Source organism: Gavia stellata, chromosome 34 (assembly GCF_030936135.1).
Source record: "Gavia stellata isolate bGavSte3 chromosome 34, bGavSte3.hap2, whole genome shotgun sequence".
Classification (NCBI taxonomy): Eukaryota; Metazoa; Chordata; class Aves; order Gaviiformes; family Gaviidae; genus Gavia; species Gavia stellata.
The window spans coordinates 3182942-3208063 of record NC_082627.1 but is presented as its reverse complement, the minus strand read 5'-3'; the positions used below and the strand labels follow the sequence as shown (position 1 = coordinate 3208063).

The window sequence follows — 25122 nt, the reverse complement described above, 5'->3', positions numbered from 1 at the left end:
CAGGAGACAGATAGAAACCTAGTGTGGGGGTGCAGAGGTGGAGCCAGGAAAGCCAAAGCTCATCTGAAAATGGTGAGGTGTGTGAAGGATGCCCAGAAGTGCTTCTCTAAATTTGTTGTCGGCACAGGGAAGGCAGCTAAGGAAAACATGGTCCCAGTGCCAACTGAGGGGTGGGATGTAGTGACAAACACAGTATAAATAGAATAATTTCTCAGACAGACTATCTCCACTCAGAGTATTGGTAGGAAATGCATTTTGTTGAGAAACTGTACACACCTATACTTTTTTTTAATACATTTAGATATATCTATAGATACAGAGAGACTTGCATATATAGTCACAGAGGAAGACAGATAGCACAGATTTGATGTAAATTGTAAATGTGGCTGTTCAAAAATAGTGCGTTTGATTGAAGCTTTGTACCTTGCATTCCTCTGTCGCGCAAGAGAGGTGGACACCTAAGAGCATGACTTGCTCTGTACCAAGAGCGAGTGGCGGCATGAACAGTCCTGGGCAGAGAGTTTTTTAGGGCACTGGGCTCTGTGAAAGGCAGAAGATTCTCTTTTCAATACCGTGGGCCTCAGTATGATGGAAATGTTGAGACCGTTTCCAAAAAAATGAAGCAACAAAGAAATGGAGAGAAAGATGTCTGATGGGCTGATCCAGACTCCAGCTGGGTGGGCTATTGTATCACAGCACTGCCCTTTGACTGCCATTTCTTTCTTTCTTCTCATGGCCAATCCCTACCTCCCAAATGCACTTTGTGGCACTCTTCCTTTCTAACGTGGTTTTGCACTGAGAACGAAACCTCCGTCCTCTCTGCAAGCACCCTTCAAAGAGTCACAGGCAACTACTCTACTTTCCGGGGCCTCCACTTCACCAGAGTGAAGCAGCCCAGGTTCCTCAGCCTCCCCACATAGGGCACGTGCACTCGGCTCCGAATCCCATCGTGGCAGATCTCCTCTGGGAACTCCTCAGGTTCTGCCCACTTGCCTAGATCATGAAGCCCCACAGAGAGAAACCCTAGTCTGGCTGTGGCCACAGCCGTGCTGGGTCAAGGGAGATGATAACTCCCCCTGTCTGGGCAGCCACGTTCCTCCTAATGCAGCCCTGTATGCAGCTGGCCTTCTTCATGGTGAGCAGGCACCACTGGCTCCTATGGTGTCCCTCATAGCGCCCACAGGCCCTTCTCCTCAGGGTCACTACTCAGCACGTCAGGTCCCAGCTCCTGATGTACGGGGTTATTCTTTCCCCTGAGGAAGGACTGGCCAGTTCTCCTTGTGAACTTCAGGACGTTTCTGTTGGCCAAAGCCCAAAGTTTCGTAATGTCTCCCCGGACTGAAGCTCCATTTGGTCAGATATGAATGTTAGTGTGCAGATGGCTTACCCTGATTGTGGCGTCTGTCACAAGGTAATGCCATGAGGTGTTCCAGATAACTACAAATACTGAGGAGAGGTAGTACTTCAATGGAATTTCCTTCCAAAGTAGGATTAACCATGGTGACCATCTCAGAAACAGCTACAAAGCAAGCAAAGCCAGGGCCATTGGGGAAAGGGCAAACAGAGGCTGGCTGTTTGCATGTGTGTACAAGGATGATCAAAGCGAAGGACTTGGATGGGTGAAAAGAGGGGAAAAGAAAATGGAAGGTGAAACAATGGACATGAAGAAGTTAAACTCTTTTTGACCCAGTAGTGATTCCTGGGGCACAGCACTAATGACTGGCCTCCAGGTGGGCTTTGTGCCCATGACCACAGCCCTCTGGGTTTGGCCACTCTGTGGAAATGGCTCTGGTGGTGCTTGAGTTTCGTTAGGCAAAACATAAGCCAGCGGAAAATTTGGACAACAGCATCCTGGGCTGTATGAGCAGGAGAACAGCCATAAGTGGTTATCTGCCTCTGCTCAGCACCTTTTACACCACACCCTGCACAATGACAGTGAGACACTGAGAAACAGGAACCAGTTAACTACAGGGCCACTGAAGTGGGAATCCTCCAATTATCCTTCAAGGGTTTGTGTGATTTCCCTAAGAATATCAGTACAACAACAACAACAACAAAAGCCTTACTGTGCCTAAATATCAATATCTGCATCGGAGCAATCTGCATCTGTGGTAGCCACGTGGGGCAATGCCAATTCAATCAGTATTTGCAATATACAGCATGATACCCAACCGACAAGTACATATCTGAAGCAGTTCAGATGAAGGGTGGACTTGCAGAAGCCACCCTTTGTGTCCCCAGGTGGCATGGACACTGCAGATTTCCCTCTCCAGAGAGTGGCAGAGGCTGGATCCCCTGCTCAGGACAGACTCCTTGCCAGGAAGCCACAGGCATGGAGGTAGCTCCCCCAGGTCTTACTGACAATTCACTCAGCATCGCTTTTGATGTGTTTGGTGCTTTTCTGTGACTACGCTTTCTGCACAGCTGATTATCAAAAGACAACCATTTCATAAGAGATGGTGCTAAAGGCCCTGTTATGGCCAAGAAAGCTCAGCATGAGCTCTGGAGGGAGCTAGGAGGCTTGTAATAATCAGAGGAAGGCTTCTTCTGAAGAGTGAGTGGCCCTGAGCAGCAGTGTCTGGCTGGTTGCAGGTCTGGGAGAGAGGGTTGGGGGGATGTCAATGAGAAATAAGCTGATGGCTGATGGCTTTAGCAAATCCTTACAACATGTCTGAGCCCGGAAATGGAAAGCAGTGGATGTCTGCAGGTAGAGGAGGAGGAAGAGGATTGTCCTGAGAATCCAGCAGGAAGGAAGGTCCCTCCTGTGCCTGTCAGGGCTGATACAGACATTTCCACCTTGCGTGCATGCCTCGGCCTGGCAGATGGGGCATGCCCGCTGCTGGGGGTGGCTGTGCTCAGTCATCCACATGAGCTCACCTTGCTGACCAGCACCCTTGGATGCAGTCTCTCCAGTGCCATGGACTGGTGAGGGTGTAGTTTGCTCAAGCAACCTCTGGCTTGATCCCCACCCTCCACTGGTTGTTCCTTTCCCAAGTCCTGCCTCAAAGCTCAAAGTCCTGGGAGACGTCGCTGGTAGTACCTGAGGCAAAGAGGACATAGACTATCTCAGATCTATCTACACCTACTCTTACCACATTCAGCAGTGGTCCCACATTCTCTCTGTTTCTTCTTCAACTGTTGCTGATGCAGCAAGAGCTTATCTTGGTTCCTTTTGCATTCCCTTTTCAGTTTCAATTGAGTTCTTATGAGGATTACTGCTGTCCTTGAAGATGTATCCAGGCACACTGTGAAGGTGATTGGTGTGTTCCTTGACTGTATCACCATGGGTGTGGGCAAAGACCCCAGTGTGACGTGCTTTCTGTACATGCAATGCCTGCAGCTATTGGGTAGAGGAGGGCCTCTTTGAAGGCATCTGATGACTGATGCCCCTGACTGATGGCAACAGTCAACAGCACACAGGCAGCAAATCGCACTCCCTGCAATGCTGTCCGCGGTGTCTGTCATGCAACTGCTGTGAATGGAAACTGCTTTCCTGTAAGTCCTCTGCAGTTCCTGCAAGCCCTGGCACCTCATGTAGCTCTGTGGGGCTAGGTTTGAGCATTAAATTGAGTAGCTGCCCTAAATTCTGTCAGGCATTATGGGGTTGAGCATGAGGCAAATGCCAAGGTAGTCAGTGGGGGTCTAGGAAACCGAACTGATGGAGAAGGGGAAAGAGAGAGACTGAGCTCTCCCTATGGCACAGGGCTCCAATCATTCCGATGAATAAGCTGCCCTGAACATAATGAGTTGATCTGCCCTAAATTTGGGCATCAGCTGTCATTTCAGTTGGCCAAAGGAAATACCCAAGAGCTTCCAAGAGGATGCCTCCAGATGCTGCTCTGTCTCTATGAACTACTCCATTTGAGTTTGCAGTTACCTGCACATATCTTCAACCACCTCTGGCACCTCAAATGTAACCAGACATTGCATCTCATTCCTAGCATCCCTGTGCATCTATGAGCAGGGGAGCTGAGACAAGGAGCTCACATGCAGTTGCCTATTTTGTGCACCACTGAACTGAGGCAAGAGGGATCCATCCTCCTGTGGGTTTGTGGCAGTCATGCAAGGGAGCTGAGACCCCTTCCAGGACCAGGACTACACACCCAGGATGGGATGCCTCGATTGCCTCAGCTGAATCTCTTCCCTCAGAAGTGGTCAAGGAGATCCCTCACGCTCACTGGGTATTCTGCCTACTGATGGGACAAGGAAAGGTGATATTTAGACTGAACTCTCTCTCTGAGCAGGAAAATGACAGTGCTGGAAAGAAGCGTCTCTCCCCAGCTGAGGAAGGGAACAGCAGTGATTCCTTCAGCCTGTTTCACAGCAGGTTCCCCTGGAGCCCCAGGGACACCTGGAGGGAGCCCAGAGGGGGCAGAGAAAGTGCTGCCTTGGGCTGGTCCTCTGCTGCTGAGCTGGGCTGGGCTCCTGGGATGGAGGGAGGGAGGGAGCTCATGGAGGACCAGCAGTGCTGCAGAGAGACAGCTCTGCCCATGAGCAGCTTTTCTTCAAAGCGCAGCAGGGCTGAGGACACTGCCTGTAAGCACGGAGGGGAGAGGCGGGAGGCAGAGAGAGGTTAAAGGCAGTGTGGAGTGGGAAGATGCAGAGAGCTGATTTGAAGGGAAATCTTCATAGCCCTTAACACAGTAAATCTCTGACTGCAGGGAAAAGCAGCTGTGGTTCCTGGAGGGATCTCCTAAAGGTGGCACATCCCACAGCTTATGGGATCTGGAAGTACAACTCTCTCAGGGTCTCTGTTGTAGAGGAGGAGGATGTGCTGCAGATTAGGGACATTCCGCTGCACCATCAGAGATAAAGAACATGAAGACTGCTTTCTTCCGGGGACGGCTGCAGGGGTGTAAAGGTGGGTGTGCAGCCAGCGGTGCCCAGGGCTGTCCTTCAGAGCAGGGTCCCTGTGCCCCAGGGGCTGTGTGTTTGGGCAAGGACTCTGCTGCCTGCCAGGGTCAGCACTCAGCCTACCCAGAGAACTCCCCACAGCGCTGTGGGGAGCTGTGGGTTGAATGAGTAACCCTTGGCAGGGCAGGGCAGGGTCCTTGTGCTGTCAAGAGGGTGCTGTGTGGGTCACGGCTGCTCACAGCTCCAGATCACACCTAGAATACTTCAAATGGGATGTTGCAAGGAGAAGATCAAGGTTGGGGTTACAATAAAGATAAGGAGCTTTCCTGAGCCTGTCTTCTCAGTTTCCTATTCCAGAGGGGCAGTGGGGAGGAGAGAAAAGGATAAATGGAAAAGGAGCTGTCGATTTTTAAGCAATCACTGAGACTCCTGAACTGCAACTTTGAGTGATCAGGAGGTCTGCCAAGAGCCTCCTAAAGTGCCTTCAGCCACTCCTCTGCCTAGGGACAACACCAGAATCACCTCTGCTGGACCCATCAGGGTTGCTCAGACCTGTCCTTTTCCACCTGCCATCAGACACAGGCACCCAGGCACTGCCCTGCAAACAGGCAGGTTTCTGTAGGACCAAGGTGAGTGCACAGAGGTTGGGATGAGGTCTGGGAGCACTGACAAGGAAAAGACATGGCACAAGGAAACATCTCCGAGGAGGAAAATCTCCAGGCAGCATATGTCCAGATATGATCCTGGAATGAGAGGAAACTAAACCCAGAAATGTTGTGGCAGGGAGAATTGAGAAAACTCCTGATGATCCCCTCCAATGCAGACCCCTTCCTCTCCCACCCAGCACAGCCTCTGCCTTCAGGGCCATGGGCTCCAAGGCATGAACCACCTCCTCTGCAGCCAGAGCTCCAGCAGAGCCGAGGTGCAGCTCTCCAGCCTCGGGCCCAGTTCCCCTCCGCAGAGCACAGGGGCTGAGAACATCTGCCCAGCAGTGTTGGTGTCTGGGAGGTGGTCTGGGCAGTGGGTTAAGGGTAACGCTTTCCTGAGTGCCCGGCTGCCTCTCCCCCTGCCTCTCTCAGCCAGACCCTCGCTGTATTTCCCCATGTTTCTCCTCTTCTCTGTGTTATTGCTGTTGTTATTTCATTCTTGCTGCCAGGCTCTGTGGGGATGGGAGTTCCAGCTGCAGAGTCACACACTGATCTTGTGGGTCCTCCTGTGCAGGTGTGTCCATGGAAATGAGGTGTCCCAGCTTTCACTTGTGGGGCTGTGGGCAATGCAGCCTGTGGGACTTTGGAATGAGCTGGTTTTCCCTAAATTAGATAGGATAATTAGGACATTGGCTATCTCCTTGGGGTGTCCTTCCAAGCTGTGAGCTGCTCTCCAAAATGCAAACCTGTCCCATAGCAACTTTCCGGTTTCTGAAAGCATAGAGGCACTACAACCAAGGAAAAGCTGTGAGGTTGGTGACATGAGCCATGCGTGTCTGTGGTTGGAAGTGGGGTGCTGAGACCTTGAGAAAGGGTGAGATATTTAGCAGTCCGCAGTTGATCACTCTACTCTCAGCTGTGTCTGGTGGCTTTTCAGGGTAACACAGGAGTCAGATCACCCTCCATCTGAGAATGCTGTAATCCCAGGGCAGCAGGAAACAATAAGGAGGGACAGCCCAGGTTCCCTCCCACTGCTCTCAGCCAAAAGCAATGCTCTTGCTTTGCAGGAATCGCTGTGTTCTCCCTGAGTGCAGCAGAAATGCTGAGGGTTTCTGACATCCAAGAACACTCCCCAGGTGAGAAGGGGGGAGCTGTAAAAAACCCAAACCATTCAAATTGCATTTGTCATCCCCATTCCTTAGCACTGGGAGTGCAGATGCTGACAAGCCCTTCTGCGTTAGGACCATTTTTGTCTAACAAAATCCAACAGCAGGACTGGCCACTGACCCCATGGTTCCCATGAACACACTGCTGCAAAGCAGGGCTGAATCCTCAGCATCCAGTGGGCAAAGGCCTGGCTCCTCATGGCACATTCAGCCAGCATCAGCCTGGGCTCCAGCATGGGAGTTGAGGAAAGCCTTCTGAAAAAAGAAAAGGGAGAGTGTGTAGCAGGGGGAGTATCGATGGGAAACGGCTTTGATTTTGCTCAGAGAATTCTTCTCTAACTTAGTTTGTTTTCCTCCTTGGACTGTGTCCCATGCCCAGAGGATGCTGATGTCCAACAGCAGCTCTATCACCGAGTTCCTCCTCCTGGCATTGGCAGACACACGGGAGCTGCAGCTCTTGCACTTCTGGCTCTTCCTGTGCATCTACCTGGCTGCCCTCCTGGGCAATGGCCTCATCATCACCGCCATAGCCTGTGACCACCACCTCCACACCCCCCTCCTCACTGTCATGGCCTATGACCGCTACGTGGCCATCTGCAAACCCCTGCACTACGGGACCCTCCTGGGCAGCAGAGCTTGTGTCCACATGGCAGCAGCTGTCTGGGGCAATGCGTTTCTCTATGCTCTGCTGCACACGGCCAATACCTTTTCACTACCACTCTGCCGAGGCAATGCCCTGGACCAGTTCTTCTGTGAAATCCCCCAGATCCTCAAACTTTCCCGTTCAGACACCTACCTCAGGGAAGTTGGGCTTATTGCTTTTAGTGTTTTTCTACTTTTGGGGTGTTTTGTTTTCATGGTGCTGTCCTACGTGCAGATCTTCAGGGCTGTGCTGAGGATCCCCTCTGCGCAGGGACGGCACAAAGCCTTTTCCACCTGCATCCCTCACCTGGCTGTCGTCTCCCTCTTTCTCAGTACTGGCATATTTGCCTACCTGAAGCCTCCTTCTATCTTCTCCTCGTCCCTGGATGTGGTGTTTGCCATTTTTTACTCAGTGGTGCCTCCAGCAGTGAACCCCCTCATCTACAGCATGAGAAACCAGGAGCTCAAGGATGCCCTGAGGAATCTGGTAACTGGATGTCTTTCAGCAGCCAAAAGCTGCCTACCTTCCTCTGCAGCTGACTCCCAGTGTATGTCATGACAGGCCAAGTCTGCCTTTCCTATATTTTTTTTTCCTTTTTCCACTTTTGATCTTTTTGTCTTGAAATAAATGCAATTATTACTCCCCTTAGTGATCCTCCCATCTTGTGTGACCCAGAGACTTTGTATAAATAGGAAACCATTTCATTTAAGAAAATAAATGAACCTGCAACAACTTCTTGGTGTACGATCCATCCTCAGCATAGCAGAAATAAATGGGAAATAGAAAGACCTTTCTGGCTGCACCAGCTTGGGGCAGGCTGCTTTGTGCTGGGGGGATGAGGAGATCTTGAGGACCACAAGGACTAGGGCTCTTGTGCCAGCCTGGGGAGACGGGATGGCACACAGGCGCTGCAGACCTCTCAGGATATGCTGGAGAGGAGAACAGGGGACACAGGATGCCACTGATTTCCTTGTCCTTGTGGCCCCCTGTCTCTGGGACTGCCCTCCAGGGTCTGCTGTGCCCTTCAGAGGGGCTGGGGCTCTGGGATGAGTGCCCAGAGCTCTGCAGCACCCTGTGGCAAGTAGTGCTGTGGGGCCAGACCAGAGTGGGCTGGGCTGGAGAGAGGGCAGGGGAGGTAGGAGGTCTTGGAGGGAGCTGGGCTGAGCTGGAAAGTTCCTGCGAGAGAAAAACATCAGTGTACAGCTTGTACTGCATGACTGTGCAGGGTGAGGGCTCGCATCAGGGGGCTTGTGGTGCAGAGACAGGGCTCCTGCATGGACCCACACTTGAATGGACCACAGGAAACATCCATGATGCTGCAAAATGCATGACCCTCCCAGAGGGAGGTCCCATAACTGCAGGGGAAGCGGGAATGATTTGTGAGACCCATGGGAGTGCAGGGAGAGAGCGGAGTGTGCCCAGCAATGAGTGTGTTAAAGGCAGGAAGAAGACCTGAAGTAGTGGCGGGGCTGAAGGGGGTGTCATGCTGAAGTGAAACAGGTTGATTTTGGATTTTGAGGCAGCAGAAGAAGGAGGACATGCATTTCAGTGCTGGGATATTGTGCTGGTTTTGGCTGGGGAAGAGTTAACTTTCTTCATAGCAGCTAGTATGGAGCGATGGTGTTTGTCTTCCCAAGTAACTGTAATGCATGATGGAGCCCTGCTTTCCTGGAGATGGCTGAACACCTGCCTACCAATGGGAAGGAGTGAATGAATTCCTTGTTTTGCTTTGCCTGCCTGCGCGGCTTTTGCTTTACCTGTTAAACTGTCTTTATCTCAACCCATGAGCTTTCTCACTTTTACTCTTCCGATTCAGCTATTAATCGGCAGGCTCCTGGGCTCCTGGGCTTGCCATGGGGCTTGCTTGCCTCACTGTATATTAGAGTCTAGTGCTCGTTAATGGCTGCTTTTTGCTTTCGCTGCTCTCTGTACTGCCATACTGCTGATCATCTCCCTCTGCTGTGCCTGGGAACATGTTGATAACAGCAATGGCCATGCGCCTGGGCTGGCAGATGGCCAGGGCATCGCTGCTGGTTCTGTGCTGCTGTACTGGACAGGCTGGAAATCCAGTGTGAACTGGAGTCGAAGGGACTGTGACCTGTGGATGAGTCCACGTGGGAGCAGGACACCCCAAAGCATCTGTGTCCGTGAATAAGTCCATATCAGAGCAGGTACACCTCGAAGTGTCTGTGGCCGTGGTTATGTCTGTGCCGCAGCAGGTGTACCTCTGAAGGGATTGTGGCCCAAGGGTAAGCCCACGCAGGAGAAGGTACACCTGGAAGCATCTGTGGCTGTGGATAAGCCCATGCTGCAGCAGGTACACCTGGAAGCATCAGTGGCTGTGCATGAGGTCATGCTGGAGCACTTGAAAGTGTGAGGTCATGCTGGAGCACTTGAAAGTGTGAGGCCATGGAGAAGCCCACGGCAGAGCAGGTACACCCCTGGAGAGACTGCAGCCGTGGGTAAGGTCATGTTGGAGCAGTTTTACTTCTGAAGGCATTGTGACCCATGGATAAGGCCACGCTGGAACAGGTGCACCGCAAAGTGACTGTGGCTGTGGATAGCTCTGTGCCGCAGCAGGTATACCCCTGAAGAGACTGTGGAGCACAGATAAGGCTCCACTTGGAGCAGGTACACCCCTAAGGGACTGCAGTCTGTGGGTAGGTCCAAGCTGGAGCAGGGGCAAGGGGAGGAGTTCATTGCAATGTTAAAATCTATGGTCTATTCCAAAGGGACCAGGGGTGGAGGTTGTAATAGAAAAACCTTTAAATTGTTGTAACCTGGGATCTGAGTTGCATGTTATAGGAATTCCTATAACAAGAACCCCTTGTTGCTCTCCAGGCTAGGAGCAAGGGGAGGAGTTCATTGGAATGCTAAACCCTAAAACCTGGCCCAAAGGGACCAGGGGAGGAGATTGTCATGGAAATACCTTTAAATTGCTGTAATCCATGATTGGAGTTGCATGTTAGAGGAATTACTGTAGCAGGAACCACCTGAACCAATGGAGGACAAGCCTTACAAGAAGCAGTGCAAGTGCAGCAGTGACCCGACCTGAGCTGGCTGTGGTGCCCAATAACTCCATGCAATACAACATCTCTCCTGTCCTGAGTGACCACCATAAGAGATGGAGCCCAAAGTCATGGACTAAATGAACTCAATGGACATTTTGTGGACATTTGTGGATATTTATGGACACTTTAAAGACATTTCACAGGAGTGATTCATAGACTAAGGGAATGATATCTGTGTACTATATCAAAGGATGGGTGTCGTGGTTTAGTCCCAGCTGGCAACTAAGCACCACACAGCCGCTCACTCCCTCCCCCGAGGTTGGATGGGGGAGAGAATAGGAAAAGTAAAAGCGAGAAAGGTTGTGGGTTGAGATAAAAACAGTTTAATAAGTGAAATGAAATAAAATAAAATAATAATGACAATAATAATAAAAATTGTAATGAAAAGGAAAATAACAACAACAAGCAGGAAAGGCAAGTGATGCAAATGAAAACAATTGGTCACCACCCTCCGACCAATGCCCAGCCCAAGCAGCAGTCCCCCGGCCAGCTTTTCCCCTAATTTATATACTGAGAATGGCATCATATGGTATGGAATATCCCTTTGGTCAGTTGTGGTCAGCTGTCAGCCTTTGACTCCAGTTCATATTGAAGTTCTTGCACGTCTGGTACGGCAGCACTCAGCGGCGGTGTGACTTCGTTCAGGCCTCGATAGTCCACTGTTAACCGCCACTCTCCATTAGATTTTTGCATGGGCCATATGGGACTATTAAAGGGTGAATGAGTCTTACTGATCATTCCTTGACTTTCCAGTTGATGGATCAACTTATGGATGGGAACCAGGGAGTCTCGATTGGTGCGATATTGTCGCCGATGCACTGTCATAGTAGCAATTGGCACCTGCTGTTCTTTAACTTGCAGCAATGCCACCACAGAAGGATCCTCTGAGAGACCAGGCAAGCTAGACAGCTGTCTAATTTCCTCCGTACTCAAAGCAGCTATACCAAAAGCCCAGCGGTACCCTTTTGGGTCTCTGAAGTACCCTCTCCTGAGATAGCCTATGCCAAGGATGCATGGAGCCTCTGGACCAGTCACAATAGGGTGCTTTTGCCACTCATTCCCAGTTAGGCTCACTTCAGCCTCCAACACAGACAGTTCTTGGGATCCCCCTGTCACTCCAGAAATACAGATGGATTCTGCCCCCTTGTAATCTGATGGAATTAGAGTACACTGTGCACGGGTGTCCACTAGAGCTTTCTACTCCCGTGGGGCTGATGTGTCAGGCCGCCGAATCCACACAGTCCAGTAAACCCGATTGTCCCTTTCCTCCGCCTGACCAAAGGCATGGTCCCTCTACTCCTGGTCTGAGTCTTCATTACTTAGTTTTTGTAAGTTCAAAACAGAAGTTCCTTCCTCAGGATCAAAGGTACAGTCAGCCCTTCTACTCTGCCCAACAGACACTGGAGCAGTAATTGTCCTGGGTGGATGCTTTTTGGCTGTTGTTTTCCCTTGCAGTTCCTGCACCCAAGCTTCTAGTCTCCAGGGAGGTTGACCATCCCACTTCCTCATGTCCTCCCCCTGGTCACGCAGGAAGAACCACAGGGTTGCACGTGGTGTGCGCCACCGGTACCCTTTCCCTTGAGCAGGAAAAGGCTGACTCTTAATAGCTGAGGCTTTGGTTGGAGTGGATGAGGAAATCCTACCCTTCTCAGCTTGCTCAAACATGTTTTGGGTCAGTCTGTGTCTGTCCACAGCCGAGACACAAGCACACATGGAGGGAGCAAGATTATCTTCGTATTCTCGGAGTTGTCTGGCCAGTTCATCTCTAGTTGGTGCCTCAGTGTCTGTCCAGCTCATTATCGCCAGGGTGTGGGTGCATGACGTCGCTGCACTTCGTATAAACTTCCGCCACATGGACCTTGTGCGCTGGATTTCATCCAGGTCTTTGGATGCCTGGTCATTATAGATCACCTCCAACACAGCTAATTCCTTCAGATACTGGATGCCCCCCTCAATGTTGGTCCATTTCCTTCGAGAATTTGCAAGTTCTTCCTTGAAGGGATACCTGTCCTTCACACTTGATAGGAGTCGCTGCCAAAGACTGAGGACTCCTGCCTTTTTTCCAATCCCTTTGTCAATGGCCTTATCCTTAGCAAGGGATCCCAGCTGCCGGGCTTCCTTACCCTCTAATTCCTGACTACTGGCCCCAATATCCCAGCATCGAAGCAACCAGCTGAGAATTAGTTCACCTGGTTGATGGCTAATATCTTTTTGCATATCTCACAGCTCACTCAGGGATAGGGAGCGGGTGGTTTCTGTCTCATTGATTATCTCAGTCTCTTCCTCCTCCTGTTCTTGTGATTGCTCTACCACAGAACAGGCTGCCTCTTCTGATTCTTCCTCCTGATCCCTCTTAGGAGAAGCTTCTTCATCCCTTACTGAACGAGCTGACTTCCGCTTCCACTGTTTCTTTTTAGTTATAGGGGCGACTGATACAGTGCCTGGTTTATTTCCCCTCTCTTCTTCCTGGGGGTGCTGCATAGTATCGAGCAGTGTTTGGTAGATACTGGCCAGGGCCCAGCACAGCGTGGTAAGTTGTGCATCTCTGGAGTAGTCACAGCATTTTTTTTCAAACAGTCTGCTACTTCATCAGGATCCTGTAGTTGTTCAGGGGAGAAAGTCCAGATCATTGGAGGTGAGAAGTTCTCTGGATACCTGCCCATATTCTCCCACATGCCGTGCCACCCATGACCATACTCTCGCGGAGCCTGGCTCATATTCCTAAATTGCTTGTTGACCTTAGAGAAAACTGAAGCAATATGTCTAAGGAATACCAATAGAAGTATTTTAACTACCCACGGATGTTCAAGGTACTGAGAAGCCATTGTAACGAGGGAGACAACATCACAGAAGGAGGAAGCAAGGGTGCTGTTCTGTATTTCTTCCACAAAACAACTCTCAGAGGAAGGAGCACAATTGTTAAATACATCCATGAGATGGTACCCGAAGTACAATAACGGATTCAGCGCAGAGACCAAACACCAGATTACCCAGCTCAAGGTCAGTGTTTTAAAAACAAATCTCCCAGGCAAAACATCACTAATTACTGCAGAGCACAGCAAACTGAAAAAGCGCACAGCAATCTTTAACAAGTACAGCAAAGAAAAGATCATGGTGCAGACCAAATAAACTAATGTTGACCTGTAACTTTTAACAGATAGAAGTTCTGTTGAATCTGTTATTATCTCAAACCCTTTGTGCCCCACGATGGGCACCAAAAAGAACTGTCATGGTTTAGTCCCAGCCAGCAACTAAGCACCACACAGCAGCTCGCTCACTCACTCCCAGGTGGGATGGGGGAGAGAATCGTAAGAGTAGAAGTAAGAAAACTCGTGGGTTGAGATAAAGGCAGTTTAATAGGTAGAGCAAAAGCTGCGCAAAGAAGCAAAGCGAAAGAAGGAATTTATTCACCACTTCCCGTCGGCAGGCAGGTGTTCAGCTATCTGCAGGAAAGCAGGGTTCCATCACATGTAACGATTGCTTGGAAAGACAAATGCCATTACTCCGAATGTCCCACCTTTCCTTCTTCCTCCCCCAGCTTTATGTGCTGAGCATGACGTCATAAGGTCTGGAATATCCCTTTGGTCAGTTGGGGTCAGCTGTCCCAGCTGTGTCCCCTCCCAACTTCCCATGCACCCCCAGCCCACTCACTGGTGGGGTGGTGTGAGGAGCAGAAAAGGCCTTGACTCTGTGTGAGCCCTGCTCAGCAGTAACTAAAACATCCCTGCTTTATCAACACTGTTTCCAGCCCAAATCGAAAACACAGCCCCATACTAGCTGCTACGAAGAAAGTTAACTCTATCCCAGCCAAAACCAGCACACCCCTCCCTCCAGACACTGCTCTTCGTCCTCTTGCTCATCATCTACACTGCAACTGTCTTTGGGAACATCCTCATCGTTGTGCTGGTGATGGCAGATCAGCACCTGCACACCCCCATGTACTTCTTCCTGGGCAATCTCTCCTGCTTGGAGACCTGCTACAGCTCCACCATCCTGCCCTGGCTGCTGGCCAGCTTCCTGACTGGGGACAAGACCATCTCTGCTCCCGGCTGCATGGCTCAGTTCCACTTCTTTTCTAGTTTTGCAGGTACTGAGTGTTACCTGCTGGCGGCCATGTCCTATGATCGGTACTTGGCCATAGGCCAGCCTCTGCTCTACGCAAGCATCATGACCTGGAGGGTGAGTCTCCAGTTGGCAGCTGGGCCTTGGCTGGGGGGATTGCTGCTATATGTGGCACTCACCTTCCTCTTATCTCAGTTGAAGTTCTGTGGTGCCAAGGCAATTGACCACTTCTTCTGTGATTTTAGTCCATTGCTGGGAGCCTTTTCCACCAGGGCACACAGCTGACGCCTCTTCAGCTTCCTCACCAAGAGCCCCATGGCCTCTTCTGCAAAGCTGTTCTCTGACCACTCAGCCCCTAGCTGGCTTTTTGCACGGGGCTTTTGGGTTTACTCCACCCCAATGTGCAGGACTCTGCCCCTGCCTTGGCTGGATTTCAGCATGCTCCTGAAAGTCCCATTCTGCAGCATGTCGAGATCCCCCTCAATAGCGAATCCAGAATCTCAAGCAGCAGCTAACAGAGACCAGAGCTCTTGGGTCACTGGTAGATGGGCACTGAAGGATCCTCCCCTGGTTTAACCTAGGAGAGGCTCAAGAGAGAGTCTGTAACCTTGTCACAAAGGGATAAAATGATCCTCAGTCTTCTGTAAAGAGCAAACTCCTTGTGGGATATTGAACGAGGTTTGTGGGAATGTATAAAGCTTGTTTGGGGGTGTTTGAAGAGGACTGTGGGAGCACACCAAGATTATGCTAGGTGGTTCAGAAGGGCCAAAGGCGGGGAACTGGAGGGATCCAGGTCACTCAGAGAGGAGACAGCATGGGAAACCGGAGAGGAGGGCCAATGAAAGGGACCAGCCCCATGTCAACAAGTTGCTGGGTTAGCCTGGCACCTGATTCCTGCCTTGCTTGAAGGTGGGTGTGACATCGGATTTTTCCCAGTCATCAGAAACCTCCCCGTCATCGTGATCTTTCCACCCTGTTGGAGAACAATCCCACCTTGACATCGCCCAGCTTCCCTGGCAACCTTGAGTGCATCCCGTCTGCTCCCAGACACATGTGAGCCCAGTTTGCTTCTGTGCTCTCTACCTTGATGTTCCTCCAGTGACCAGTGGGTCCCCATTTTCCTTCACCTGTTTTTTTTCCCCCAAAGTGCAAGAGCTTTTTTCTTTGTTCATTACTTCCCCCTTTAACAATTTTGACCTCTAGCTATGCTTCAGCTTTCCTAATGCCACACATGCCAAGACTTGGACAACGTCTCCATCCAGGGTAGAAAATCCATGTCTCTATCTTCCCTGAACTTCCTACCATGCATTGAGCAGCTGGTCTGTCAGCTCTCCTGGCCCCATGGCTTCCACTGCTGTCTCCCATGGGATCCTTGCAAGCAGAGCCTTGAACAACCAAAAGTCTCTTCTCCAGCGGGCGAGGGTTTGGGTGCATCCTACATGCCTCCTACCAACATCTTTCCCCATGCAGTGGTCACACTGCTACCACACTTAGGCACCCTTGGGTGTTTATCTGAGGTCCAGGTCATGGTGTCCATGGGTGGGACTAAAGAGAAAGGAGGCCCCTGTGTCCCAGTGGAGATCTTGTCCAGGGGTTGAGCTCTACAGGACCACATAAGGGGCAATGGGAAATGGCTCTTGCTGCTGCAGGAAATACAGTGGCTTCAGCAGGATGGGGGATACAAGCCCACCAGGCAGTGATGGGGACCACACAGTATGGTGGGTTCAACACCCCCCATCCCCACCCCGACCCAGGACTGGGGTTAGGGGCCCAGGCATCTTGGCTCTGCTGGATGTCTCTCCAGTGAGCCCAGAAACCCCAACCCAAAGAAAAGAAATGCCGAGACATTTCACTGCTGAGAAGGCAAAAGCTGGCTGAAGGCTTGGGAGCACTAGTGCAGGTGTCCCACCACCTGTGGAAGAGTCCAGGGAAGGTTCCAGAAGAAGAGACCTCACAGGCACCTAACACAGCCACCAGCCTGATCCTGGACTTCAGAAAGGAATGACTTCACAAACACAGATGCCAGTCATGAGCCTTCTGCTGGCCAATCAAGTGCCCAAGCATCAGTGACGCCATAAGCAACCTGTAACAGCCGTCATGTTACATACTCAGGCAGAAGTGACCTCACAAGTACCAAGCCTAGTCACCAACCCTCGGCTGGCCTAAGTGGTACTCTGCAACACATGACTTGACACACCTACGAGCTTGCTCATGGTCTCTCAGGTTCTCAGGCAGCAGCACCCTCGTAAGTGGCATTCAGGCCATATGTCTGCTGCTGGTCTGTCACAGACTCAGTCAGAAGTGACCTCACAAGCACCTAGCTCATCCATGAGACTGGTGCTGGCCTATCAGGCACTCAGGCAGCAGTGACCTCCAAATCAATGTCCAAGTGGTCCGCCTGCTTCTGGCCTATCAGAGCTTCTGGCAGCACTGGCCGCAAAATTAACATCCAATCCAGGTGCCTGCTGCTGGCCTGTCCGGTACTCCTGAAGGAATGACCTCATAGGCACTGAACCCAGCCTTGAGCCTGGGGTTGGCCTGCCACCTGCAGAGACAGGGGTGAACTCCAAAAGAGCATCCAAAGCGTGCGCCAGCTGTGCAGGTACCTGGGACTACAGCAGCAGTGACCTGTCGTGGTTGAAGCCCAGCTGGCAACTAAGCACCACACAGCCGCTCATTCTCTCCCCCCAGGTGGGATGGGGTAGAGAATCAGAAGAGTAAAAGTGAGAAAACTCATGGGTTGAGATAAAGACAGTTTAATAGGGAAAGCAAAAGCCGTGCAGGCAAGCAAAGCAAAGCAAGGAATTCCTTCACCACTTACCGTCCGCAGGCAGGTGTTCAGCCATCCCCAGGAAAGCAGGGCTCCATCACGCATAACGGTTGCTTGGGAAGACAAATGCCATCACTCCGAATGTCCCCTCCTTCCTTCTTCTTCCCCCAGCTTTAATTGCTGAGCATGACATCATATGGTATCGAATATCCCTTTGGTCAGTTGGGGTCAGCTGTCCCAGCTGTGTCCCCTCCCAACTTCTTGTGCACCCCCAGCCTCCTCACTGGTGGGGTGGTATGAGGAGCAGAAAAGGCCTTGACTGTGTAAGCACTGCTCAGCAGTTACTAAAACCCCTGTGCTATCAACACTGTTTCCAGCCCAAATCCAAAACACAGCCCCATACTAGCTACTATGAAGAAAATTAACTCTACCCCAGCCAAAACCAGCACAGACCTCACATTCAACATGCCAGACATTGGGCTGCTGCTGGCCTACTGGGTTCTCAAGCAGAAGTGACCTCACCAGCAGCTACCCTAGACATAAAGCCTTTTGCTGGACTTTCATGTCCTCACAGAATCATGTAGATTGAAAAGGACCTTTGGAGATCATCTAGTACAATCCCCCTGCCTAAGGGGACTCAGCTAGAGCAGGTTGCCCAGGACCGTGTCCAGGCTGGTTTTGAGTATCTCCATGAATGGACACTCCACAGCCTCTCCGGGCAGCCGGTGACAGCCTCATGCACCCGTGATGCAGAAATCCGTTTGCTTGAGTTCAGGTTGAATTTCCTGGTTTTGAAGGTTGGGGCCTAAACCATGTGCCCTGGGTGGGAAGGCTGAGGGACACGGGCTTCTTCAACCTGGTGAACCTCCTCCAGTGAGGGTCGTCATCCAAAAGGGATAAACTCACTGGAAATGTTTTAGCGAGAAAGATGGGAAATGATAGATATAGAGAGAATGAAGGAGTTGGCTGAAGAGATAGTTAGCCTGCTGAAAGACAAGGGCAGGCTGCTAACTCCCTGAAGCTCAAAGCAGCACCTCGGTAGTTGAAGAGATCTGGCTGAGCAAGGAGTAAGGGGAGGGGAAAACTGGAGAGCAATGGGAAGGGGCATAGGTCCAGATTGCCTGCCGAGAAGTCGCCTTTAGACCTGGCCATTTTGTCAGGACAGGTGGAAAGATTCAAGAGATTAAATACAGAGGATCATGGACAAAGAACTGGCAAAGCAAGTACGGGGCAAGTCAAGGTTTCTTCTCCTGCAATTAATACTCTTCCTGGAAATTCCCATTCTTACATGGTGGGAAAACATTGTCATTTTATAAAAAAATACTGAGTCGTCTCGGCTGGTGAAAAGGCGCTCTTTTGAAAAACTGCAAGCAGTTCCAGGCAGAGCTCTGTTGTCTCACCATGGACACTGAGGGACGCTTGTAGAGGTCCCAGTGTATCTGAGGTGGTTCCCTATGGCTGGTCACTGTTACACAGGACAGGAGGTCTCCTGCAGGAGACCAGAGCCCCTTGAGAGCTGCTGACAGAGGCCAGGCAGAGGGTCCCAGGACACCTGCACTGGCACCAGCCATCTCTGTCCCTGTAACTTAAGACATCTCTGTCCCTGTAGCTACATCCCACCCCAGTTCTGGAAACCCTTTTTTCTTTCAAAATAGTAATTAAAAGAAATGTTCATTAAGTCCTCCAAAGACTTGTATATCAAACAAAACAAAGCTAAACTAGGAGGAAATAATCACAAAGAATTTAAAAACACCTGAAAATTCCATTAAAAAGATCTTTGTTTTAGATCTTTCCTCATTTGTTCTTTGTTTCATTTTGATTGATGTTTTCTGAACATTTCTATCTCAATCAGGCCTGCAGCATAAAAAATGTTATTTCTATGTCTGTCGGAGTTCCCACTGTGCTAAAAAGCCTCTCCACACAGGAGCATCCATGCCACTCCTCACTTTTTGCACAAAATGAGTCGCTCACCAAGGTGGCAGGCTCTCTCAGCTGACAGGGGGAAGCAGGGTGGCCAACTTCAGTGAAAAAACCTGGGTTTGGGTGGCCAGATTTGTTCAGAGTAGACCTTGGGAGGTCTATAGAAAAACACTCTGCTCAAAGCGGGGTCAGGTGTAGGTCAGACCTGGTTTCTCAGGGCCTGGACCATCTGAGTCTTGAAAACCTGCAAGGACAGAGGACTTCACAGTCTCTCAGGGTGACCAGTGCTTGCCTCATGGTGAAAAAGGTGAGTCCCCCGCTTGCTGTGAGGTGCTCCTCAGCCATCCCTTCTCCAGGCTGAACAAGGCCAGCTTCATCAGCCTTTCCTCACAGGGAAAATGATCCCACCCCCGGACCATCTTCGGGACCCTTCGCTAAACCCACTCCAGCTTGCCGGCCCCTTTGCAGTCCTGGGGTTCCCAAAACCGGACACAGTGGTCTGGATGTGGTCTCACAAGTGCCAAACAGAGGAGGGGAGTCCCTCCCCTCCATCTTCTGGCCACACTCCTGGTCACACAGCCCAGGGCCCTGCTGGCCTCCCTTGCTGCCAGGGCACGTGGCTGCCTCCTGTCCAGCTCCCTGCCCACTGAGACCCTTCCTCCAGAGCTGGTCCCCAGCCAGGCAGCCCCCAGCCTGTGCCATCGTCAGGCTGAGTCCCCTGCAGGGGCAGAAACTGGCACTTGTCCTTGTGGGTTTTCGTGAGGTTCCTGCCAATACGTGCTCTCCTCCTCCTTGAGCCCTTTCACTGAGCAGAGCCCTGGCAGACCTTGTTACCAATGTTTAAGGCACTGAAGGCATTGAGTCCCTCAGCCCCGTCTGGGTCTGCTGGTATGACACACCCCCCCATCATTCATCTTCCCTGTTCAGCCTTTTACTGCAAACACAGGGACTGAAGCTCTCCATTTTGCTCTCGATGCTGCCTGCACTCCCCATCAGCTCCAGCTGAGCTTTAGCTTTCCTAAACACATGTCCGCATGCTCAGGCCACATTTCTAAATTCCTCCTTCCTAGCCTGTCCCTGCTTCCACCTCCTAATCTTTGTGTGGTGGCTCCCATCCCTGCACCAGCGCAGCTCAACTGCCCAACACGTGCTCCCAGGGCCCCCATCATCAGACGCTGCACAGGATGGTGTATGTATGGGGTGGGGAAACATCCTCCACCACAAATCCCCACGCCAGACCTCCATGTCCATCCTCACGAGCTCTCCTTCTTTTGTAGCCCACCAGTGCCCAGCCCCGGCCAAGACCCTGCCGTGTCCCATACAAGGGCTCCCAGACAGCCCTGCTCTGGGGTCTGCCAAGGTCTGGGCAAGGCAGGAGGCTGGGGCAGGGCTGGCCGTTTCCCGAACACAGGCACCAAGACCAACAGCAGGAAGGAGATGGCCACAGAGCAAAACCACCAATAACTGGGTGAGTGACCAGTGCTGGAAATGGCCGATGGGAGAGGCTGGGGCGTGATGAATGCCCTGGAGCACCTTCTCAGTCCCTCCATGCCACCAAGGGCACAGACCAGGCTCCTTTCTCCTGCACCTGCATGTCTTGGCTCCCTACCAGGAGATCGGGCTCTGCACCACACACCCACTGGAGCATGTCCCCGCCCTGCATGGTCAAATGTCTAAGAAAATACTGGTGCTGTCATCTCCTGGGCACTTTCCAGCCCAGCCCAGCCCCTCCCCACCCCTTCCCACCTCCCTTGCCTGCTCCCCAGCCCAGTCTGGGCTGGCCCCACAGCAGTGCCCACCACAGGGTGCTGCAGAGCTCTGGGCATTAAGCCCACAGCCCCAGCCCCTCTGAAGGGCACAGCAGCTGCTGGGGGGCAGAGGGGGGTCTCAGCCTCCCCATCAGCCCCCGGGCTGGAGGCTCACCATGGCATGAGGAAATGGAGGTTAATGAAACTGCAGGACTCCTGCTCTCAAGTCCAGAAGATCCCCACCACAGAATGAACATGCACTCCGGTGTCAGCCCCTCTCCCCAAACCACCACAGGAGTCCTGGCCAGGGGAGAGAGCACCCTGCCCTGAGTGGGTGCCTGCAGAAAGAGGTTTCTCTTTCTCACTGGTTCCTTCCTTCAAGTCCAGAAATGCTCCCTTGCTCTTCTCCAGAGTTATCCCTGCTCTCCAGAGAGCCTTTCCCCAGGTGAGCACATCTGCGCTGGCCTGGCTGGCTGTTCCTGGTTCCCTCACCATGCTCCCTGCAGGGCCCCAAGCTGGCAGTGCTGCTCTGCAGAGTGGGGGGGCTGTGGTGCCCTGGGGCCATGGGGTGACCCTGCACTGGCCATGCTGCTCAGGGTGCGAAGCAGACCCAGCCAGAGGAGGTCACTGCTTCTGAGCCCCTTTCCATCTTCCCTGTCATCTCAGTAGCCAAGGACAGTGCTTGGTAGGACAATGGGGCGTCTCCAATGGCACTAAGGGCAGGGGAGGGCTGCACTAGATCCAGCCCACAGGCTTTCCATCAGAGTGTGAAGAACCACTGTCTAGTCGCACATCCCTTTGCCTTCTGGCTCCTCACAGCCTCTCCTGGCATTGCAGAGCCCTTGTCAACCTATGGTCTCCTCAGGTTCACATTTCCTCTGCGAGACTCCTCCTTGGATTGTCACTCGTTCTATGAGGTGCCACTCACTGCCCACCCAGACTCACACACTGTCCCTGGAGATGCCCTGACTTCTCCTGGCAGCTCCCGATTCTGCTCCGGGATGGCATCTGCTATCAGCCCCACTGCAGGTGGGACAGTGCCTGGCAGATAAGTCAAAGACCCGTTCCTCTCTGAGTTGACATGTGCAACCAAGAAGGGAGGTCTTCATCCAGCCCTTGGTCACAAACAGATCCCCCTGGCACTCTGAGCTTGTCCCTCAGAATCCATCAAGAACCCAGAAGAGCTAAAGTCCTTTTGAGAGAGCAGCTTCTTGGGTCTATTCCTGACACCAGATTTGGAAGGGCTGGCCAGCCTTCTGGCCCTGTCCTCAGGAGCCCTTTTGGTTATGGTGGTGCTAGAAGAGAGGCCAGCTCTGACACAGTGGTTCCCATGGCCTGTCCATGCCTTCAAGCCACAGGGATGCCCCTGTAGAGACAAAAGGACTGTCACAAGTTACACGAGACCTTAGGGGTGACACAATGGCAAGGACACAGCAGGACAGCGTGGAAGTGAGGGGAGACCAGCACTGGAAAAGCCGTGTTCTGCTGCTGGCCATGTTCGTGGCTCCAGGGAAGCAGCAGCCCGGACTCAAAGGCAGCCGAGAGGCAGTGCCCTCAAGACAGTGAGAGGCAGCCCCAGTGACCATCGGGGTTGCTCCTCCATGGGGCAGCTGGGCATTCGCCTCCTGAACCCCTCCTGCACGCTGGGGCTGCTCCCCCAGGTCCAGAGGAGATGTGGGAGATAGGAACTGAGACAAATATTTTTCAACTGCTTTCTTTATTGAGTTTATCTAAAGAGAGAGCCTGGATCCACAGGTACATGAGGTACTTGGGTCAAGAAAAAACAAGTAGAAGGCTAAGACTAATACTATCACAGTTAAAAAACAAACAAACAAAAAAACCAAAAAGCAAAATCCAAACCCTAACGCAAAGGAAAAATAAAGACACATATGAGGAAAAATTAGTCCTGGCTTTTTCTGAGATACAGTGGGACCCCTAGTGGGATAACGGGCACCTTATTAATCTGAACTCGATCATATTCAAATACTTTCCACAAGGCTTCTATGATTTCCTTGTTCCTCACACTGTAGATGAGGGGGTTCAGTGCTGGAGGCACCACCGAGTACAGAACTGCCAGCACCAGGTCCAGGGATGGGGAGGAGATGGAGGGGGGCTTCAGGTAGGCAAAAAATGAAGTGCTGATAAACAGGGAGACCACAACCAAGTGAGGGAGGCAGGTGGAAAAGGCTTTGTGCCGACCCTGCTCAGAAGGGATCCTCAGTACAGCCCTGAAGATCTGCACATAGGACAGCACAATGAAAACAAAACATCCAAAAGCTAAAAAAGAACTTAATGTAAGAAGCCCAGCTTCCCTGAGGTAGGATTCTGAGCAGGAGAGCTTGAGGATCTGGGGAAGTTCACAGAAGAACTGGTCCAGGACATTACCCTGGCAGAGGGGTAGTGAAAAGGTATTGGCCGTGTGCAGCAGAGCATAGAGAAACCCACTGCCCCAGGCAGCTGCTGCCATGTGGACACAAGCTCTGCTGCCCAGGAGGGTCCCGTAGTGCAGGGGTTTGCAGATGGCAACGTAGCGGTCATAGGCCATGACTGTGAGGACATAATATTCTGATGATATAAAAAATAGAAACAGAAAGACCTGAGCAGCACATCCCCCATAGGAGATGGCCCTGGTGCCCCACAGAGAATTGGCCATGGATTTGGGCACAGTGGTGGAGATGCAGCCCAGATCGAGGAGAGAGAGATTGAGGAGGAAGAAGAACATGGGGGTGTGGAGGTGGTGGTCGCAGGCTATGGTGGTGATGATGAGGCCATTGCCCAGGAGGGCAGCCAGGTAGATGCCCAGGAAGAGCCAGAAGTGCAAGAGCTGCAGCTCTCGTGTGTCTGCCAATGCCAGGAGGAGGAACTCCATGATGGAGCTGCTGTTGGACATCTGAACCCTTTGTTCACAAGGCACTGCCAAAGGAGGAAAGCACACTCACAAGTTAGGACAGCTCTGAGCAAATCTCTTCCCATTTTCTGCCTTTCAAAACCCAACCCCTGAAAACACACAGTGCCTCCCTCTTTTTTTTCACAATCTTCTTGCCTCTCCCTGCCTGGAGCTCTGGTTTATGCTGGCCAAGGGTGCCCTGAGGAGCAGAGCTCTGCCTGTGGGCTCCCAAGGAGTTATCCCTCCTCCACAGCAGGGGAGACCTGGGAAAGGGGGTGACAGCTTCTGAAAGTCACTATTCCCCTCATCTGTAATCCACTTCAGCATATTCCTGCAGGAGAACCTCAAGGAATCTCCTGCATGTCCTAAAATTGTAGTAACGTGAGCAGAGCCAGCTCGCTCCCGAGCCCTCCACACTGCATTGTCCAGACCCACAGGTTAGGGTGGGCTGAAAGGCTTTGCTCCCATGGACGCAGCTGCACTTGCAAGTTTCTCCTCCTCGAGGGTCAGGCTGCTAAGCAGGTGGCTCAGCCTGAGATCCCACTCCCTTGATGGCAGAGGCTCTACTGGGCAGGAGAGGAGACCAAGGGATTGCTCTGGGGAAGGCACCTGCCTGCAGCAGCTGTCCCTGCTGGAAGCTGTCCCCACCTCTCCTCCCTGCCAGCACTCACAGACCCCATCCCACCCGCTGTGTGCTCAGCTCTGCCCTGCAGACACCTCCTGGCAGCAGGGCACTGCCCAGGGCATCTCCGTGATGGCAGGTCCTACAGTGCAGATCAGATCTATACTGAGGAGGACACAAAGGTGATGTTTGGGTGTTCTGCAGGCTGAGGGGGGTGAAGGGGCTTGACAAGGTTCTTTGAAGAGCTGTAGATGAAGCACTGTAATGCTGTACAAGTCTCCTACTCTGGGGCAAACCTTACAGCTCCATCACCATTTTCACCACCAGCACAGGAAACTGAAAGCAAAGACCCTAGAAAGCACCTTCACTCCCAGGTAGCCCCTGCCTTGAGGTGCTTCTGGAAAAGTGCCCTGGGAAATGTGTTGAGGTGATCTGGAGCTGTGAGCAAACCTGACCCACGCAGCAGCGTCTCAACAGCAGAAGGACCCTGCCCTGCCCTGCCCTGCTGCGGGTCACTCCTTCCACCCACAGCTTCTCCCCACAGCACTGTGGGGAGCTCCCCGGGCAGGCTGAGTGCTGACCCTGGCAGGTGGAAGAGTCCCTGCTCCAGCGCACAGTGCCCCGGGGTGCAGGGACCCTGCTCGGAAGGACAGCCCTGGGCACGCCTGGATGCACACCCGCACTCACACCCCTGCAGCCCTCCCCAGGAGAAGGCAGCCGTCATGCCCTGTC

At 52.1% G+C, this 25122-nt stretch overlaps 2 protein-coding genes across 2 annotated transcripts in view; one reads left to right on the top strand and one right to left on the bottom strand.

Annotated features, from left to right (window-relative positions):
• LOC132320275 (scavenger receptor cysteine-rich type 1 protein M130-like) overlaps window positions 1–14999 on the top strand; it is a 114516-nt gene extending 99517 nt beyond the window's left edge. The window contains 2 exon segments of the mRNA XM_059832549.1: window positions 14216–14560; window positions 14931–14999. Coding sequence (XP_059688532.1) covers window positions 14216–14560; window positions 14931–14999 — 414 coding nt within the window.
• A 7782-nt stretch (window positions 15000–22781) lies between these two features.
• LOC132320274 (olfactory receptor 14A16-like) lies at window positions 22782–23795 on the bottom strand. Its single transcript, XM_059832548.1, has one exon. It carries the CDS (start codon window positions 23769–23771, stop codon window positions 22782–22784), a length of 990 nt encoding a protein of 329 aa, XP_059688531.1. The 5' UTR covers window positions 23772–23795.
• Window positions 23796–25122: the final 1327 nt, after the last annotated feature.